The sequence below is a fragment of the Haliotis cracherodii genome, unplaced genomic scaffold (genome assembly GCF_022045235.1).
Source record: "Haliotis cracherodii isolate W230 unplaced genomic scaffold, xgHalCrac1.p SCAF_26, whole genome shotgun sequence".
Taxonomy (NCBI): Eukaryota; Metazoa; Mollusca; class Gastropoda; order Lepetellida; family Haliotidae; genus Haliotis; species Haliotis cracherodii.
This window is the reverse complement of record NW_027266282.1, coordinates 4,146,079-4,161,215: the sequence shown is the minus strand read 5'-3', so window position 1 is coordinate 4,161,215 and position 15,137 is coordinate 4,146,079. Positions and strand designations below refer to the sequence as shown.

General features: G+C 40.6%; 1 protein-coding gene across 2 annotated transcripts in view; it reads right to left on the bottom strand.

Annotated features, from left to right (window-relative positions):
• LOC139473034 (Golgi-associated plant pathogenesis-related protein 1-like) overlaps window positions 1-15,137 on the bottom strand; it is a 67,224-nt gene that overhangs the window by 31,061 nt on the left and 21,026 nt on the right. Inside the window, exon 1 of one of the 2 annotated variants that reach the window (XM_071255548.1) lies at window positions 12,682-12,894. The exons of the other annotated variant lie outside the window; for it this stretch is intronic. Within the exon in view, the coding sequence (XP_071111649.1) occupies window positions 12,682-12,760 (79 nt within the window). The 5' untranslated portion in view covers window positions 12,761-12,894. Of the gene's footprint in view, window positions 1-12,681; window positions 12,895-15,137 lie in introns of those variants that run through there. 2 annotated transcript variants of the gene reach the window in all.

The window sequence follows — 15,137 nt, the reverse complement described above, 5'->3', positions numbered from 1 at the left end:
ACAATGGTTCTATTGATCGAGAGGAAGCATTTAGCCGCTTGACTACTCACGCTAATCTAGACAAGTGATCAGTTCCAAGGGCTTAGGATCTGATAGGAGTGAGTTACAGAGTGAGTGAGTGAGTGAGTTGGGTTTCACGCTGCCTTGTACAGTACTTCAGTCATATAACAACGCGTCAGCAAGTCATGTCTACCTTCTTGGTAAAACACACAAGAACGGGTATATGGTGTTGACAAAGACAGAAACGGAATCACGGCGAATGTGTGATTCTAACCAACGATCATAGGATTCTGCTACGACTAAGGGAAGTAACTCTGCAAAGCGAGAGAGTCACCTGGCTAACTATTTCTTAAATGTCATGAATAAAACGAAAATGGATGCCTCGAAATTAATATAAAATAAATCAGCAGATTTCAGACAATTCGTATTTACACAACTGTCAGAAAGTGAGGGAGTGAATTTGGTTTAACGCCGCTTTAACAGTATTCCAGTTATATCGCGGCGTGTCAGTTTGACGTAGGAGGAAAGCACGAAGATGCAGGCCTCAGACGTTCATCATATTGGTGAAATCCACGCGCATAGGTGCTGACAAACCTAGAAACAAAATCGGGGCGAACCGGGAGTCGAAAACACAATCATGAGTTTCTGGTGTCCCCAAGGGACGAAACTCTGCACAGCAAATTGCTTTCCCTTCGATGACAGGGCCCCCAGTGCCCCCAGAAAGTGAGTGAATGCTAGAGGCAGCAAAAGTAGACCGTTATTACGGTGCTACCCAGTGCGAATATGCAAGGTGCGAACATATTTTATTATATTTGGGGTTAAAAACGAATATAAACTTGATAAATGTGTAACATTACCTCCTAAATAGGTAACATTTACTGAAATTCACTTAAATGTGAACGAAATAAATTTGTATACGTCGAACAGGCAGTTTATCATTCTTAAATTTGTAGCAAGTGGACTCATCAGTTGTCTTCGATGAGAGGGCACAACTCTTGAGTAACTAGCAACTCCTTTAAGTCAATGATAAAATACAGTAACATGTTTACATATCTTGTCAAGTTAAAAAAAAGTTTTTTTAAAGAAAGACTTTTTTATCCAAACAATCTGTTTCGTATGATGTACGTAACGCATTCGTTTTAAGGATGATGGGTCCTAAGATTCGTCGTTCGTTGCAGAGCATACATGATTCAGTGAAACGTTGTTAAGTAAAATATTTCTGCATATCTCAAAGATATATTTATACTAAGTTTTGATTGGCTGCCTTGCTCTTTGCTTGTGATTGGTTGCTGAACAAACATATGGTTACCTACTGGGGGCTAGATTTAATCGCATTAATGTTATGATTCGTTTGAAGTTTACAGTTTTTGAAATTTCACTGAACTATTGCAGTTTAGTTTGACCTAGAAATACATCAACTGTTGTAATATTCTTTTAGAACTATTTAGTGTGCGCATTAAACTTTATGTCAATGTTTAACTCATTTGCTTCCATGATGTATTACTCCGCAAACGTGATGTCCTAAACCGTTTATTTCTCATAAACAAAAACTTGGTTTAAATGTTGGATAATAAATAGGATCTCACCCTCGTATCTTTTGATATGAGATATATAATCACTCGTCGATAAAAGTTATAAATGTTCTAGCGAAGCCTCTTACTTTTATGACGTTATATTGACTCTAGACAATATGTTTGCTATCAAAAGACACTCAGGGGAGATCCTCCAGTTATTGTTTATGACGATGAAGCTTAATGGTATCAGAACTATGGTCAAATATCGATATTCCGCTAGTATTCGATGGTCTTCAGGAATCCGAGTTGACCATTCTTTATTAGTCCGTGAACACTTGAAAGCTCTGCTCTTATCCGTCACCGATTGATTGAGCGTGTGGGTACGTGTGCTTGCTAACCACCAGTTTATGTTAACTAGTCTCCGATAGCGGGAGTATGTGTTCACGCTATCAACCCCCAGTTTGTGGTAACCAGACCCGAACTGTATACGCATGTGTTCACGCTATCAACCCCCAGTTTGTGTAACACGACCCGAACTGTATGTGTTCACGCTATCAACCCCAGTTTGTGGTAACCAGACCCGCTTTCTCTTCAGTTAATCCTAATAATACAAGATATAGTGTCTAACGGTACGGCTGTTGCCGTTACAAGCCTTGAGTGTGAGTTTGGCCAGCTGTGCACACAGATCTATTGGAACACTAATCGCTCTTGTCCAGATGTCCACGTTCACGCACACATTGCATCAAAGACAGCCGCCTAACAAAATCGCTGTCAGAATTGATATTCACATATTTTCTGCATAAATACAGACAAAGACAAATATCTATTTTTTTTTAACAAACTATGATTAAGAAATAAACCAAATGTCATTACATTTTAAACACAAATCGCTGAGCTGAGTGTGTCCCTATCAGATAGCTACGCCATAATTCACAAAGAACAATGAAGAACGAAGCCTGGTTCTTTCAACGATAAAACATTGTTCTATCATGACGGCTTTTCTGGAGATTCGAACATGCGTTCGCAACTTGATAACGTCGTAAATTGGACATTATTTTTAAGAGGGATGAGTCAAGTGAGTTGTTCCCCATAGATGTAGCTGGGCAACGTAGATAAACGCAAAAGCCGAAAGATTGCATCCAAAAGTGGGAGAGATAGGACAACCGGTATTGAGAGAAAAGGTGCAGATAATCCACGTAAAAATTGTGAGAATATGCGGGAAAGCCTAAATTTAACCGCCCTTTTCATAAAATGGACTTGTCCGACATTGCCGAGGTCGGATTGTATTCAGGTAGTCATCATTATCTAAATACTGGTAAATATTTTTATAGTTTGTCCATTTTATTAACATCCTTAAAGAGGCTGTACAAAATATTGTATAAGAAATAAAAGACTCCTGGTCGTTGTTTATCGTACAATAAAACACGGAAGGGAGAATAAACCACTTGATGCTGCGTCCCTCATGGTTTATTCTCCCTGTCGTGTTTTATTGTACGATAAACAACCTCCGCTCTTCGTTTATTTCTTGAATAAATGGCTTTTCAATGTGGCTGTCGCGGCGGGCAAAAATGAATCAGTTTTACGTCTTAAAAAACAACCATACTTTATTCAGATGATGCCCATCCATACGCTTTGTTTCCTATTAATCCAATTCAAACATGAGTGAGCGAGTAAGTGAGTGAGTATGGTTTTACGCCACTTTTAGCAATATTCCAGCAATATCACGGCGGGGGACACCAGAAATGGGCTTCACACATTGTACCCATGTCGGGAATCGAACCCGGGTCTTCGGCGTGACGATCGAACGCTCTTACCACTAGGCTACCCGACCGCCCCCAAACATGAGTGAGTGGGGGTGAGTTGGGGTTGATGTCGTTTACAAAAGTCGCAGAGTCGACTTGTGGTATGACCACCCACTGTGTACCACGAACACGTGTATTCAGTTAACGAATCTGGAATTCGAACTCATGATTAGCGGATCCTGGCGCAACTAAGGGACTTAACACCAGCATTGTATACCACTCGTCCATCCGTGCCCTATAATTCAAATGTAACTAGACAATATATCAACTTTAGATTAAAATCGTCTCCCACTGCAAGTGGCCCAGCTCTTATACACAGCCTTACTAATCCGTACCCCTGACTAAACCGACCTAAAGTTTCGATTCCATACACATCATTCCAGTTACGTAGGTCAATGCTCATGATGTCAATCACTGGATTGTCTGGTCCAGACTCGATTATTTACAGACCCCGTCATACAACTGGAATATTGCTGCGGGCGACTTTAAAACAACAAACAAACAAACATTGACAACTTTCATTGTATATGAACATGATAATACATAGAAATGCGTGTAATTACTGTATATGATTTAACTTCATTCATTAATTGATTACCACACTGCCAAAACACTCAAAGTCGACAGTAAAATTTTAATCTAACAAAGTACGTATTTCTATTAGTAACATCGACCGCAACGTAATCCCCGTGCTGTGTAACAGGTGTTTATGACGCAGCGCCATGGCGAGTGTATACGATGTCTATTGCTCCATTGACAATTGGATGCTTGTTGTTAAGAACACCAATGAAACATACAATAATATGATATATCACAATATCATAACAGTCAGCAGGACGGACAATATATAATAATAGGCGTTCTGTATCCAGCTCCACAAAAATATCATAACACGTCACGTCACATTGAACACCCAAGTTGGTTTTCCTCGAGGAGGAACGGGTGTGTATGGAATCATGTAAGGGATATTCTCGCGATCTCGCATTCTCCTGTTTTGGGCATATTTAGGTCGTTTCCAAAGGTCGAGAATGCAAGATCGCGAGAATATCCCTTACAGGATTCCATAGGTGTGTGGCGGGGTGGCACGTTTGTAATGGTGGTTTTACAATTTGGGAAGCCCATTCACCTATGCTGGAATATTGTTAATACATTGAGTAAAACTCATATTCCCGAGGCAAGGGAGTTAACTGACATAAAAGTCCAGTGTCCACCACTTCGCGAAGTAAGACAAGTTTCATCACAACATAATTTTGTATTATCGATTAGATCGTCGACTTTAATAGTCAGTTAACTCCCTTGCCTCGGGAAGATGAGTTAATATCAACTCACTTCTCAACTCAACTTCAGATAAAGTCCGATAAAGACATTTATGTTAAGAAAATACTACAGCTACAATACTATCTCTAATTGCAGCATCTTGTTCGTACATGGAGTATAGCGCGGTACAAATACACTCTATTATTATTAATATTATTATTACTATTATTATTATTATCATTATTATTATTATATTATTATTATTGCTGTCGTCTTTGAGAAGGTGATACGGTGCAGCAGAGGCGTATGTGCAATATACATGCACAAGCTTTTGTCTATTTCATATGTACGTAAGAGATATGCGACAGGGTTTAAAATATGCAAACACTTTACATTCAGTCGTAAACAATGGTGTGCAGTTCAGATACATGCACAGGTTGGATCTCCATATTGTACACCTCGACTGATGGACCACCCTGCTTCATTACAAACATCACACACGTAGCATCATCGTGCGCGAATAAACACAATCTCATCTACAGATGTTGCTGTATACAGGATTGTAGCCGTCGACACGATGATGATGCTGGTGGGGTTCATGAAGAAGATGATGATGATGATGATGATGATGATGATGATGGTGATGATGATGATGATGATGGTAGTAATCAGGCCGCCCACGGAACATCTGAGTCACTGTACTGATGCTGACGGTTTTAATAGTGGTGTCATTGACAACATCTGAGCGCCGTGATGATTCTGATAATGACGCTGCTAATGATGCTAATGGTAGTGATGGTGACATTGACAATATCTAAGACCGACGCCGGTGTCGAAGGAAATAAAGCACAGTCCTATATAGACAGCGCTATATCCACACATATCCACATGGCCTAACAATAAACCTTTGACTCTAAATCTTCATCGAAAATGAAATCCTCACTCTGACTTGTAGACGAATCTGGCTTATTGCATCAATGGACGGAGATCACCCCAGCGTGCACGGTCAACGCGATCTGGGTCACTCTGACCCAGCCCGGGGTGTACAAATGCCGTATTGAATCGAATCGATACGCGGTCGTATAAAAGCAAATAGTCGGCGTCCAATAACGCACGGGGCTGTCTTATCAAAGAAGAACGAGTGGCAATTTATGAGAATTTGATTTTTGTTGAAAATGTTTACGATAACTAGCAGTAAAACGCACTCAAAGACGAAATGCCGCGTGCGGCGATCCATTCAGAACAAGGTTCCTCAAGGGACTGAGGTTGAATATATGTAAAATCGTTTCCACACTGAAGTGTTGACACTGAACTCGAGCTTACAGGAACTGAGTATGAATAGGCTCTAAGCTTTAAGGTGTTTTTTCCGATCACTGAGCAGTGTGATTGTTGTTGGCTGAGAATATTTGGTAAGTACACAAGGACAACTTGCTTACATAATTATGTCAAAAGCCTTCAAGAGAGGGCGTGCCGAAAGAATAAAGAAATGAAATGCCCACATCTAGTCTGTCTCACAGTCCCTGGGCCAGATTATTCCCCCTGACCAGACCTTTCTGTAATCCCTAAAAGAAGCAAGTCTACATTTTCCTCAGATTCAGGTTCTGTATCTCCCATCTCACTGGGGCTCCTTTTCAGTTTTAATGGGTTTTTTGTTTCTATCAAAATTACATATTTTCAGAGTCTAAGCGTATGTCTAACCCACATATATCAACCTGATAACAAAAGTGGCCCTGTACGCCGCAATTCGCTGTGAAGAGTTGCGTCCCTTTAAGGTGTCAGGAATCTACACGTAAGAACGTGGGTTTGAATCCCAGTTTCGCCCTGATGATGTTTATACGTGTGTTACCACAATATTCCTGTTCTCTGATTTCACAAAAGTGGTTAGCGTCTCAGACCTGCATCACTTTGCATTCCTCCTGCATCAAACCAACACGCCGAGGTAAAAGGGAATACATTCAAATCGGCGTTAAACCAACTCACTCACTCACTCACTCACTCACTCACTCACTAACCCTGGATGATTCGTGGTCAGAATATGACCAAGTACCCTTTTGGTGTTTTAAGAAGATCGGGGGATTTCGATGAATAACCTAGAAGATTGTATGGTCATCGTTACCCGGTCACGTGGATCGGTGTTCATAATATCAACCACTGGTTTGTCTGCCCTAGAATATTTATAGGCTGGAGCTCGGCAAGAATACACCAAACATCCAAAATTATTTTTTTCAAATTACTGATTATATATCGTCTGATTTCGGCTGCCAAACGAAAAATGTTCAAAAGACATTTTCATCTCAAGATTGTTTTTATCCATGTCGGACTTTGCAAGTACCAGATTAATATATGACATTTATTCTACTTTAAGCGTAACCTTCCCAGTGCCCCGGCCCACGAAGCATAGCTGTGTTGGCCATGCTATGTTAAAGTATGGGAGTTACGGTCGTCAACGTCAACGTCAACGTCAACGAGCGCTAACATCGCTTTGTGGGATGAGGCCCATATGGTACTGCTTAAGATAGGCTAAAGGACACGTGGTATTTTCAAGTCTGCAATTTCCGGCAAGTCTTGAGAATCTTCGATATTATTTCTCAAATAAACAGTGAGTGAGTGAGTTAGGTTTAACGCCGCTTTTAACAGTATTCCAGTTATATCACGGCGTGTCAGCTTAATGTGGGAGGAAAGCCCGAAGTGATGCAGGTCTCAGACGTTTACCACTTCGGTGAAACCCACGAGCACGGATATGTTGCTGACAAACCTAGAAACATAATCGGGGCTAACCGGGATTCGAACACACAATCATAGGTTTCTGGCGTGCCCAAGGGACGCAACTCTGCACAGCGAAGTGCAGCACCCTAGACGACTGGGCCACCCATGCCCCCTACAAATAGACAGAACTGGATACATTTACTCCAAAGATATTTTCAAGCAGGATTTAATGATAGACAGTCTAGACAAACGTTAGACCGTAGGGACAAAAACCGCTGTAATAACATGTTCACAGAAATAGCTCACGTTCCTACAGTTGTGGATACTCTAAGTTCGTGATTCTGTCGGTTACTATTGGCCCCGTTTAATTCTGTTTCAGTTGTCACAATTAAAAGACAACAAGCTGTATTTAATTTAAATACAGTCAAACACCGTTGTGTCGAAGTTGAATGGACCTTCACAAATACTCCGATTTATCCGAGGTTCGACACAATCGAAAATGCTAAATGAATAAAGAATACTCAGAAACTAAGCTTTTACTTCGAGATAACCATTAGTTTGACACATCAAAGTTCGACACATCAAAGTTCGACACATCGGTGTTTGTGCAGTGTTCAAACGTCAGACGAGGGGCAGGATCTCCCTGTCGAATGTTAACATGACCAAGAGAGTTAGATGGATTTCTTTGGCTGCGTAAAAACATAATGTGAGTATGCTTTTAAGCACTTTTAGCAGTATTCCAGCAATATCACGGGAGAAATGAGCTTCACGAGTTGTACCCATATGAGGATTCGAAACAGGGTCTTCGTCGAGACGAGCAAACGCTTTAAACATTTATAATATATTCTAATTCATATGAATGGGGTCCATATATGTTTTTCAAAATGTGGATGGGGTGGGGATGAGGTTCGGGATTGGGGTGAGGTTGGGGGTGGGGGTAGGTGTATTGGTAGGGGTAGGTCAATAGACTGGTATATACTAGTCAACCCACCCTTTTCTCCCATTTTTCTTAAATATTAAATATTAAAAAAAATATTTAACATCAATTACACCGGATATGAGGTTCGTTATTTTGGGTCTCTCGGTAAGCAAGTCTTTTAAACCAAATAACCTTCATTATACTAAATACAATTTCTCATTCTATTTTTCCGAACACCACTCTGGGTGCTAAGCCTCCATTTTGCACCGTGCTTCAAGGCCACGACTCGACGCGGAGTTTAACTTTGAGTTGGATTTGAATTGAAATTAAATTTGAAGGGACCTTAGCCAAATCTAGTGGCGTCTGCTCTCAGTCAAAGCAATTTCCTCCCGAAAACATCAATATTGTGCTGGACGACAAGTTCGTTTTACTTAAATATCGATCTGTAAATTTCTACAATTGCATTATGGCTCGATTGAAAACCAAATTGTTATATTGTGTCCATTGCTTTTCCCACTGTGTGAAGAAAATGAATATAGAAACCATACAATGATTTGTATAAGGATTGGTGTGATGACGCTTTGATGTGAAACGTTTGTTTGTTGTTTAACGTCACACTCAGTAATATTCCAGCTATATGACGACAATCTGTAAGTAATCAAATCTGGAACAGACAATCCAGTGATTGACATCATGAACATCGATCCATGCAGTTGGGATGGATGACATGCACCAACCAAGTCAGCCAGCCTGGCTCTTATCACAAGATCTTTTTGTCATCGATCCCAATTATGTAGATCGATGCTCGTGATGTCAATCACTGGAATGTCTGGTCCAGAGTCGATTATTCACAGTCCGCCGTCATAGAGTTGGAATGTGTTGAGTGCGTCGTTAAACAACAAACAAACAAACAAAACAAGCATGGGTTAAGAAGACCATTTCTAACCCGGATCTTCACAGGTCTGACGTAAAATGCAAAACTTAAAGCATCCTTTCGTGTATTTCAGATGAAGCAAGACAGTTTGATTGTGATTTGCGTTACTGGTTGATGACGACTCTTGATCTAATAGCATCAAGTGCCCTGAATCTAAACCTTAACTGTTTTAAAATCAATATGGAAAGCTGTTCGGATTCAGCATCTGAAGAGTTGGAAAATGGATGATTTAAGACTCAATATTAATCTTATTTTGGAATGAAAAAACAAATATTTTGAAATTTTAAGACAATGTTTAGAGCTATTAATTTCTAAAATGTACAAAAGAGACTAAATAAATTTTATTAGAAGATTTATTGTTAAGTTTTGTGAATTTGTTCACTAAAAGAGAATTGAGTGTAGTAAAGATAATGTGAACCATATTTATGCATAATTATGCAACTCATGCTTGCCGCAAAAGGCGATTTTGCTTGTCGTAAGAGGCGACTAATGTGGTCAGGTTTGGTGACTTGATGATGCATTTACATGATGTTAATCACTGGATTGACTGGTGAAGACTCGATTATTTACAGACCACCATCATATAGCTGGAATATTACTAAGAATGGCATTAACAACAAATATAGAAATCAGAATAATCGAACATAATTGGTAATGTTGGGTCTGTTTGACTGCACCACAAGGACAATTAAATCTTTCGATTTTATGGGCAACAGTTTACTTTGAATGACTTTCAACGTGATTTATATATTGAACAAAATACATTGTGATATTATGTTAGCTTGAAGAAGTCATTGGGCGCTTTGAAAAGAATATTTAATTTAATATTGTGTGCCAGGAAAAGACATGCAAAATGAATTATAGTTACAACGATTTGCACGTGCAAGATTTGCGTATGTGACACGCATGCCTGACAAATTGTTCTGTTAGGCTTATGGACAGAACGCACGATTTGCACATGCACTATATGCGTATAAGACACGAATGCCATGGCAATTTGTCCAATGAGGTCAACGCACACAAAGCACGATTTTCACGTGCAATATATGCGTATGTGACACGCATGCCTGACAAATTGTTCTGCTAGGCTTATGGACAGAACGCACGATTTGCACATGCAATATATGCGTATAAGACACGCATGCCATGGCAATTTGTCCAATGAGGTCAACGTACACAACGCACGATTTGCACTTGCAATATGTGCGTATGAGACACGCATGCCTGACAAATTGTTCTGTTAGGCTTATGCACACAACACATGATTTGTATTTTTTCGATGTCTGACGCAGCAATATCCAAATATATCCCAGCTTGCAAATTCTCTGACAACTCGCAATGCCGTATGTGATTTTGCAATTAGGGAATACCCTATATCATTTTTTTCATTTTGCTATAAAAATGAAATATGTTCTACGTACCTGCCTGTTTCTAAAAGGTGTACTTTTTACGTAGACCAAAAATATTTTTCAAAAGACGGTAACATACATGAATAGTACAACTATCACAAAACCTGTTGAATAATTATTTCAAAACTGTTTGTAATAACTGAAAACAGTAACGACTTGGTGATATCTCTTTGCGGACCGCTAACATTTACTCCACAAACTGCTTTCAACGGCCTACTGTTAGTGTCAATAACCCAACTCCATTAAGTTATATAAATATAAAAAGTTGTAAATGGATAAATGAATGTCTCGCCAGCCCTTTTCTCAGCACCATGGCAACGAAATAACTTTTCAACAAAGCTAAACGATTATTGATATTAGATAACGGCAACAGGGAAAACTGCGTGTTTCATATATATCACTGAGGAAACAGAAAGGCGTTGTGTTACACAGTGGACGGACTGAGTGATACCTCGTCTCACGCTCGGATCGGTTCGAAACCTTTGCGTAAATTTGATAAAACATATCGATTATGTACTCATGTAAGTGTTTTCCTGATGAACACTAGATTAATTACTTTTTGAACACAAACCTGTCACCAGACATTTGAAAATAATGAGATAGGATGATATATAGTTGAACTAAAACCATCAATTCTACCGTTTTCTGAAAACAAAGGCGCACAATCGATACATCCATGACACCTACCTAAATTTGATTCTTTGCTGTTATCTGACTGGACTGGGGGTGAATGATTTGGTTAAACGCCGCTATTTACAATAATCCTTCTTATCGCAACGGGGCGGTGGGGTAGCTTAGTGGTTAAAGTGTTCGCTCGTCACGCCGAAGATCAGAGTTCGATTCCCGACATGGATACAATGTGTGAAGCCCACTTCTGGTGTCCCCCACCTTGATATTACTGGAATATAGCCCAAAGCGGCGTAAAACCATACTCACTCACTAGCCAAGTATGGGAGGAAAGTCAACACTTTGAAGTGTAGCAGGTCGTAGACGTTTATAAATATGGGGGATGCTCTCAGATCTTTCTTTAGCAGTAGCGAGAACTAAGATCTGATTTAAATGAGATTGGTGCATCCAATTTTTCAAACTGACCATTATTTTTTTACTATAAAGTTACTATAGAAGCTTATGGGAAAACATCTGATTGTGTGTGGATGGTGGACGTGTGTGTGTGTGTATGTGTGTGCGTGCGTGCGTGCGTGCGTGCGTGCGTGTGCGTGCGTGTGTGTGTGTGTGTGTGTGTGTGTGCGCGGACCTTTGCCCGTTTTACAGTGCTAGTCCACAGACATACCACATGCATTTTAACATGGACATCCCACTCAGACACACTACTGACATCTTTTGGTATAACGCGACCGGGGATCGAACTACAGCCCGTCCGCTCACTTGGCTCACGCGCTATCTACTAGTCCACGGGATGAACACTTTTCATAGTGGAAATGAAGAAATCCATGCATGCTGGTCGCGCTTGTGTAGCTTCGCACTCTATGTCATGGTATGTTTCTGTGCTTCTGTGTCCTCGCTGTCACCCGCGATCGATCAATCAATCAATGATTGATGCATCGATATAATCATGTTAAAAACAACAGCTGACGGTGGAGGAGGCACTCAAACTCACGTGAGTGAGTATGAATTTACGCCACTTTTAGTAATATTCTAGCAGTATCACGGCGATCACAAAATATCGAATCCGAATCCGGGTCTTCGGCGCGCCGAGCTAACGCTTAAAGCAATAGGCTAACCCCCCCCCCCCCCCCCCCCCCCCCCCCCCACACACACACACACACACACACTCCCCAATCCACACACATGCACACACACACACCATCACTCAGCGATTACATTCGGCCTTGGAATAAATACATTTATACACATATAGCGTTTAACATCATGAACATGCAGTGACACACAGTGCATGATCGCTCGTCAATCCGATCCATGTCAAATTTAAGCAGGCCATGTATGGCGTTGTTATCATATTGTAACAGCAAACCACTCACGGGACACCAAATTCGTTCAGCTCTGTAAACAAATCTGTAACTGTCTCGGCAATAAATCGATAAATTCCACGTGTTTCACGATGATGAAATCCAGCTCACATCACCCGTGTACATTTCAACAACTGCAATAAACATCTCACCTTTATCATTGCGGCCACGCCCACCCATCCACGCCACTCCCGGGATATAACTCCAAAGGCTGCTGACGATGTTCATCATTTCACCTTGATATAAATCCTCTGTGAGCAATATCTGTTTGATATTGTGTGTATCTACGGTACGTAATTGTGGTCAGAATAGATTACCATGTATTGTAGCCCCAGCATGCTATCAATTCGTTACACTCTCTTCCATCGACCATCCTCTTTTGTCAAGGAAATTCCAGAATCATGACATGTCTGTCTTTTACGCAATGACCCGTATGTTAACCACAGCAACTGTAACAGCTGTCTCTAAATGAAAGATCAATTATGTTGACTGCAATCGCAATTTGTCACAGCAACTTTCTTTTTAGCCGAAGGCGAGTGAAACGGCAAGTTCCTCCAACACAGTGTAACAGTATGCGCCATATGTAGTTATTTGATTAATATTCTGAAATTAATTATGTAGTTTAGAAAGCGTTAATGTCCCACGTGTGCATTGCCACGTGGTAAGTGAAGCATGACATGATATCGATTACCTGGCTCATTGAAATAGCACAATTTAGCGAAATACAAATCGATATATAATCGGAATAATAGCGTTAATATAGATTTAGTATGTGTAACAACGCGTTTTAATGAAAAGTTTTGGGAATAATAATTATTGAAATTAACGAAGCAGGTCTTTTTTACCGTGAAATGTTTAGGGTCGAATTAATAAAAAAGACATAGCGTATTACGTTCAAAACGGAAACTTGAACACACACGGTGTGGGTGAGTGAACACGGTTTCAAATATGGCTCCATATATTTCCTTCATACAATGCCAGCCAAATATGGGGTGGTCGGGTAGCCTAGTGGTTAAAACGTTCGATCGTCACGCCGAAGACCCGGGTTCGATTCCCGACATGGGTACAATGTGTGAAGCCCATTTCTGGTGTCCCCCGCCGTGATATTGCTGGAATATTGCTAAAAGCGGCGTGAAACCATACTCACTCACCAGCCAAGTATGGGAGGAAAGTCAACACTTTGAAGTGTAGCAGGTCGTAGAGGTTTATAAATATGGTGCTTACAGACCAAAAATCATCCGATGTTCGAATCCACGATCAGCAGATCCTGGCACGGGTAAGGGGTGCATCTATGCACAGAGAATTCCTATTCATGGGGCCATTTGCTACACCAACCATTAAATGTAACAAACAATATTTAACTTTGCTACGAACCATAGACATGTGTCTAGTTTTATCAGACATGACGCAGAGAGTTTGATTTAAGAGTCAATTCGCGTCACCTTGTAGGAATCATATGTCAGGGTTCTCCATAATTAGATCTGAATTGGTCTTTTTTATCAGTACGTGTTGATCTGCATTCGATAATATCATTAACTTGGTAACTAATATAATTACTGTTAGTTACTTAGTGCTCGTTGTTTGCCTGTGGACAAGACTACCCAGGCACGGTGAGACATTAATCAGGTCCTCGGCGGCGATATTCGTGTATTCGGGTCAACGTAATGAATCAGATGTCTACATCAATATGTCGACTTCCTGGCACAATGCTGAATCAAGCCAATGGCGGCGCCTACTCACGCAATCCTATAAACAATCACGGCTAGGTGGCACAGGCTCATTCTTCATTCAGTCAGTTCTTTCATGCCATGTGAGTTATCTCTAGGCATATATTTTCGCGATTTCTGATATGAACATCATTTCGACATTTTCAAGCATTCAGTAAAATGTGAAACTAAACTGTTATCTTCAGTAAAATGTGAAAGTAAACTGTCACTTTCACTAAAATGTGAAACCAAGGCCGCCATCTTCAGTAAAACGTGAAACCAAGGCCGCCATCTTCAGTAAAACGTGAAACCAAGGCCGCCATCTTCAGTAAAACGTGAACCAAAGGCCGCCATCTTCAGTAAAACGTGAACCAAAGGCCGACATCTTCAGTAAAACGTGAACCAAAGGCCGACATCTTCAGTAAAACGTGAAACCAAGGCCGCCATCTTCAGTAAAACGTGAAACAAAGGCCGCCATCTTCAGTAAAACGTGAAACCAAGGCCGCCATCTTCAGTAAAACGTGAAACAAAGGCCGACATCTTCAGTAAAACGTGAAACAAAGGCCGACATCTTCAGTAAAACGTGAAACAAAGGCCGCCATCTTCAGTAAAACGTGAAACAAAGGCCACCATCTTCAGTAAAACGTGAAACAAAGACCGACATCTTCAGTAAAACGTGAAAAAAAGGCCGCCATCTTCAGTAAAACGTGAAACAAAGGCCGCCATCTTCAGTAAAACCTGAAACAAAGGCCGACATCTTCAGTAAAACGTGAAACAAAGGCCGCCATCTTCAGTAAAATGTGAAACAAAAGCCGCCATCTTCAGTAAAACGTGAAACAAAGGCCGCCATCTTCAGTAAAACGTGAAACAAAGGCCGCCATCTTCAGTAAAACGTGAAACAA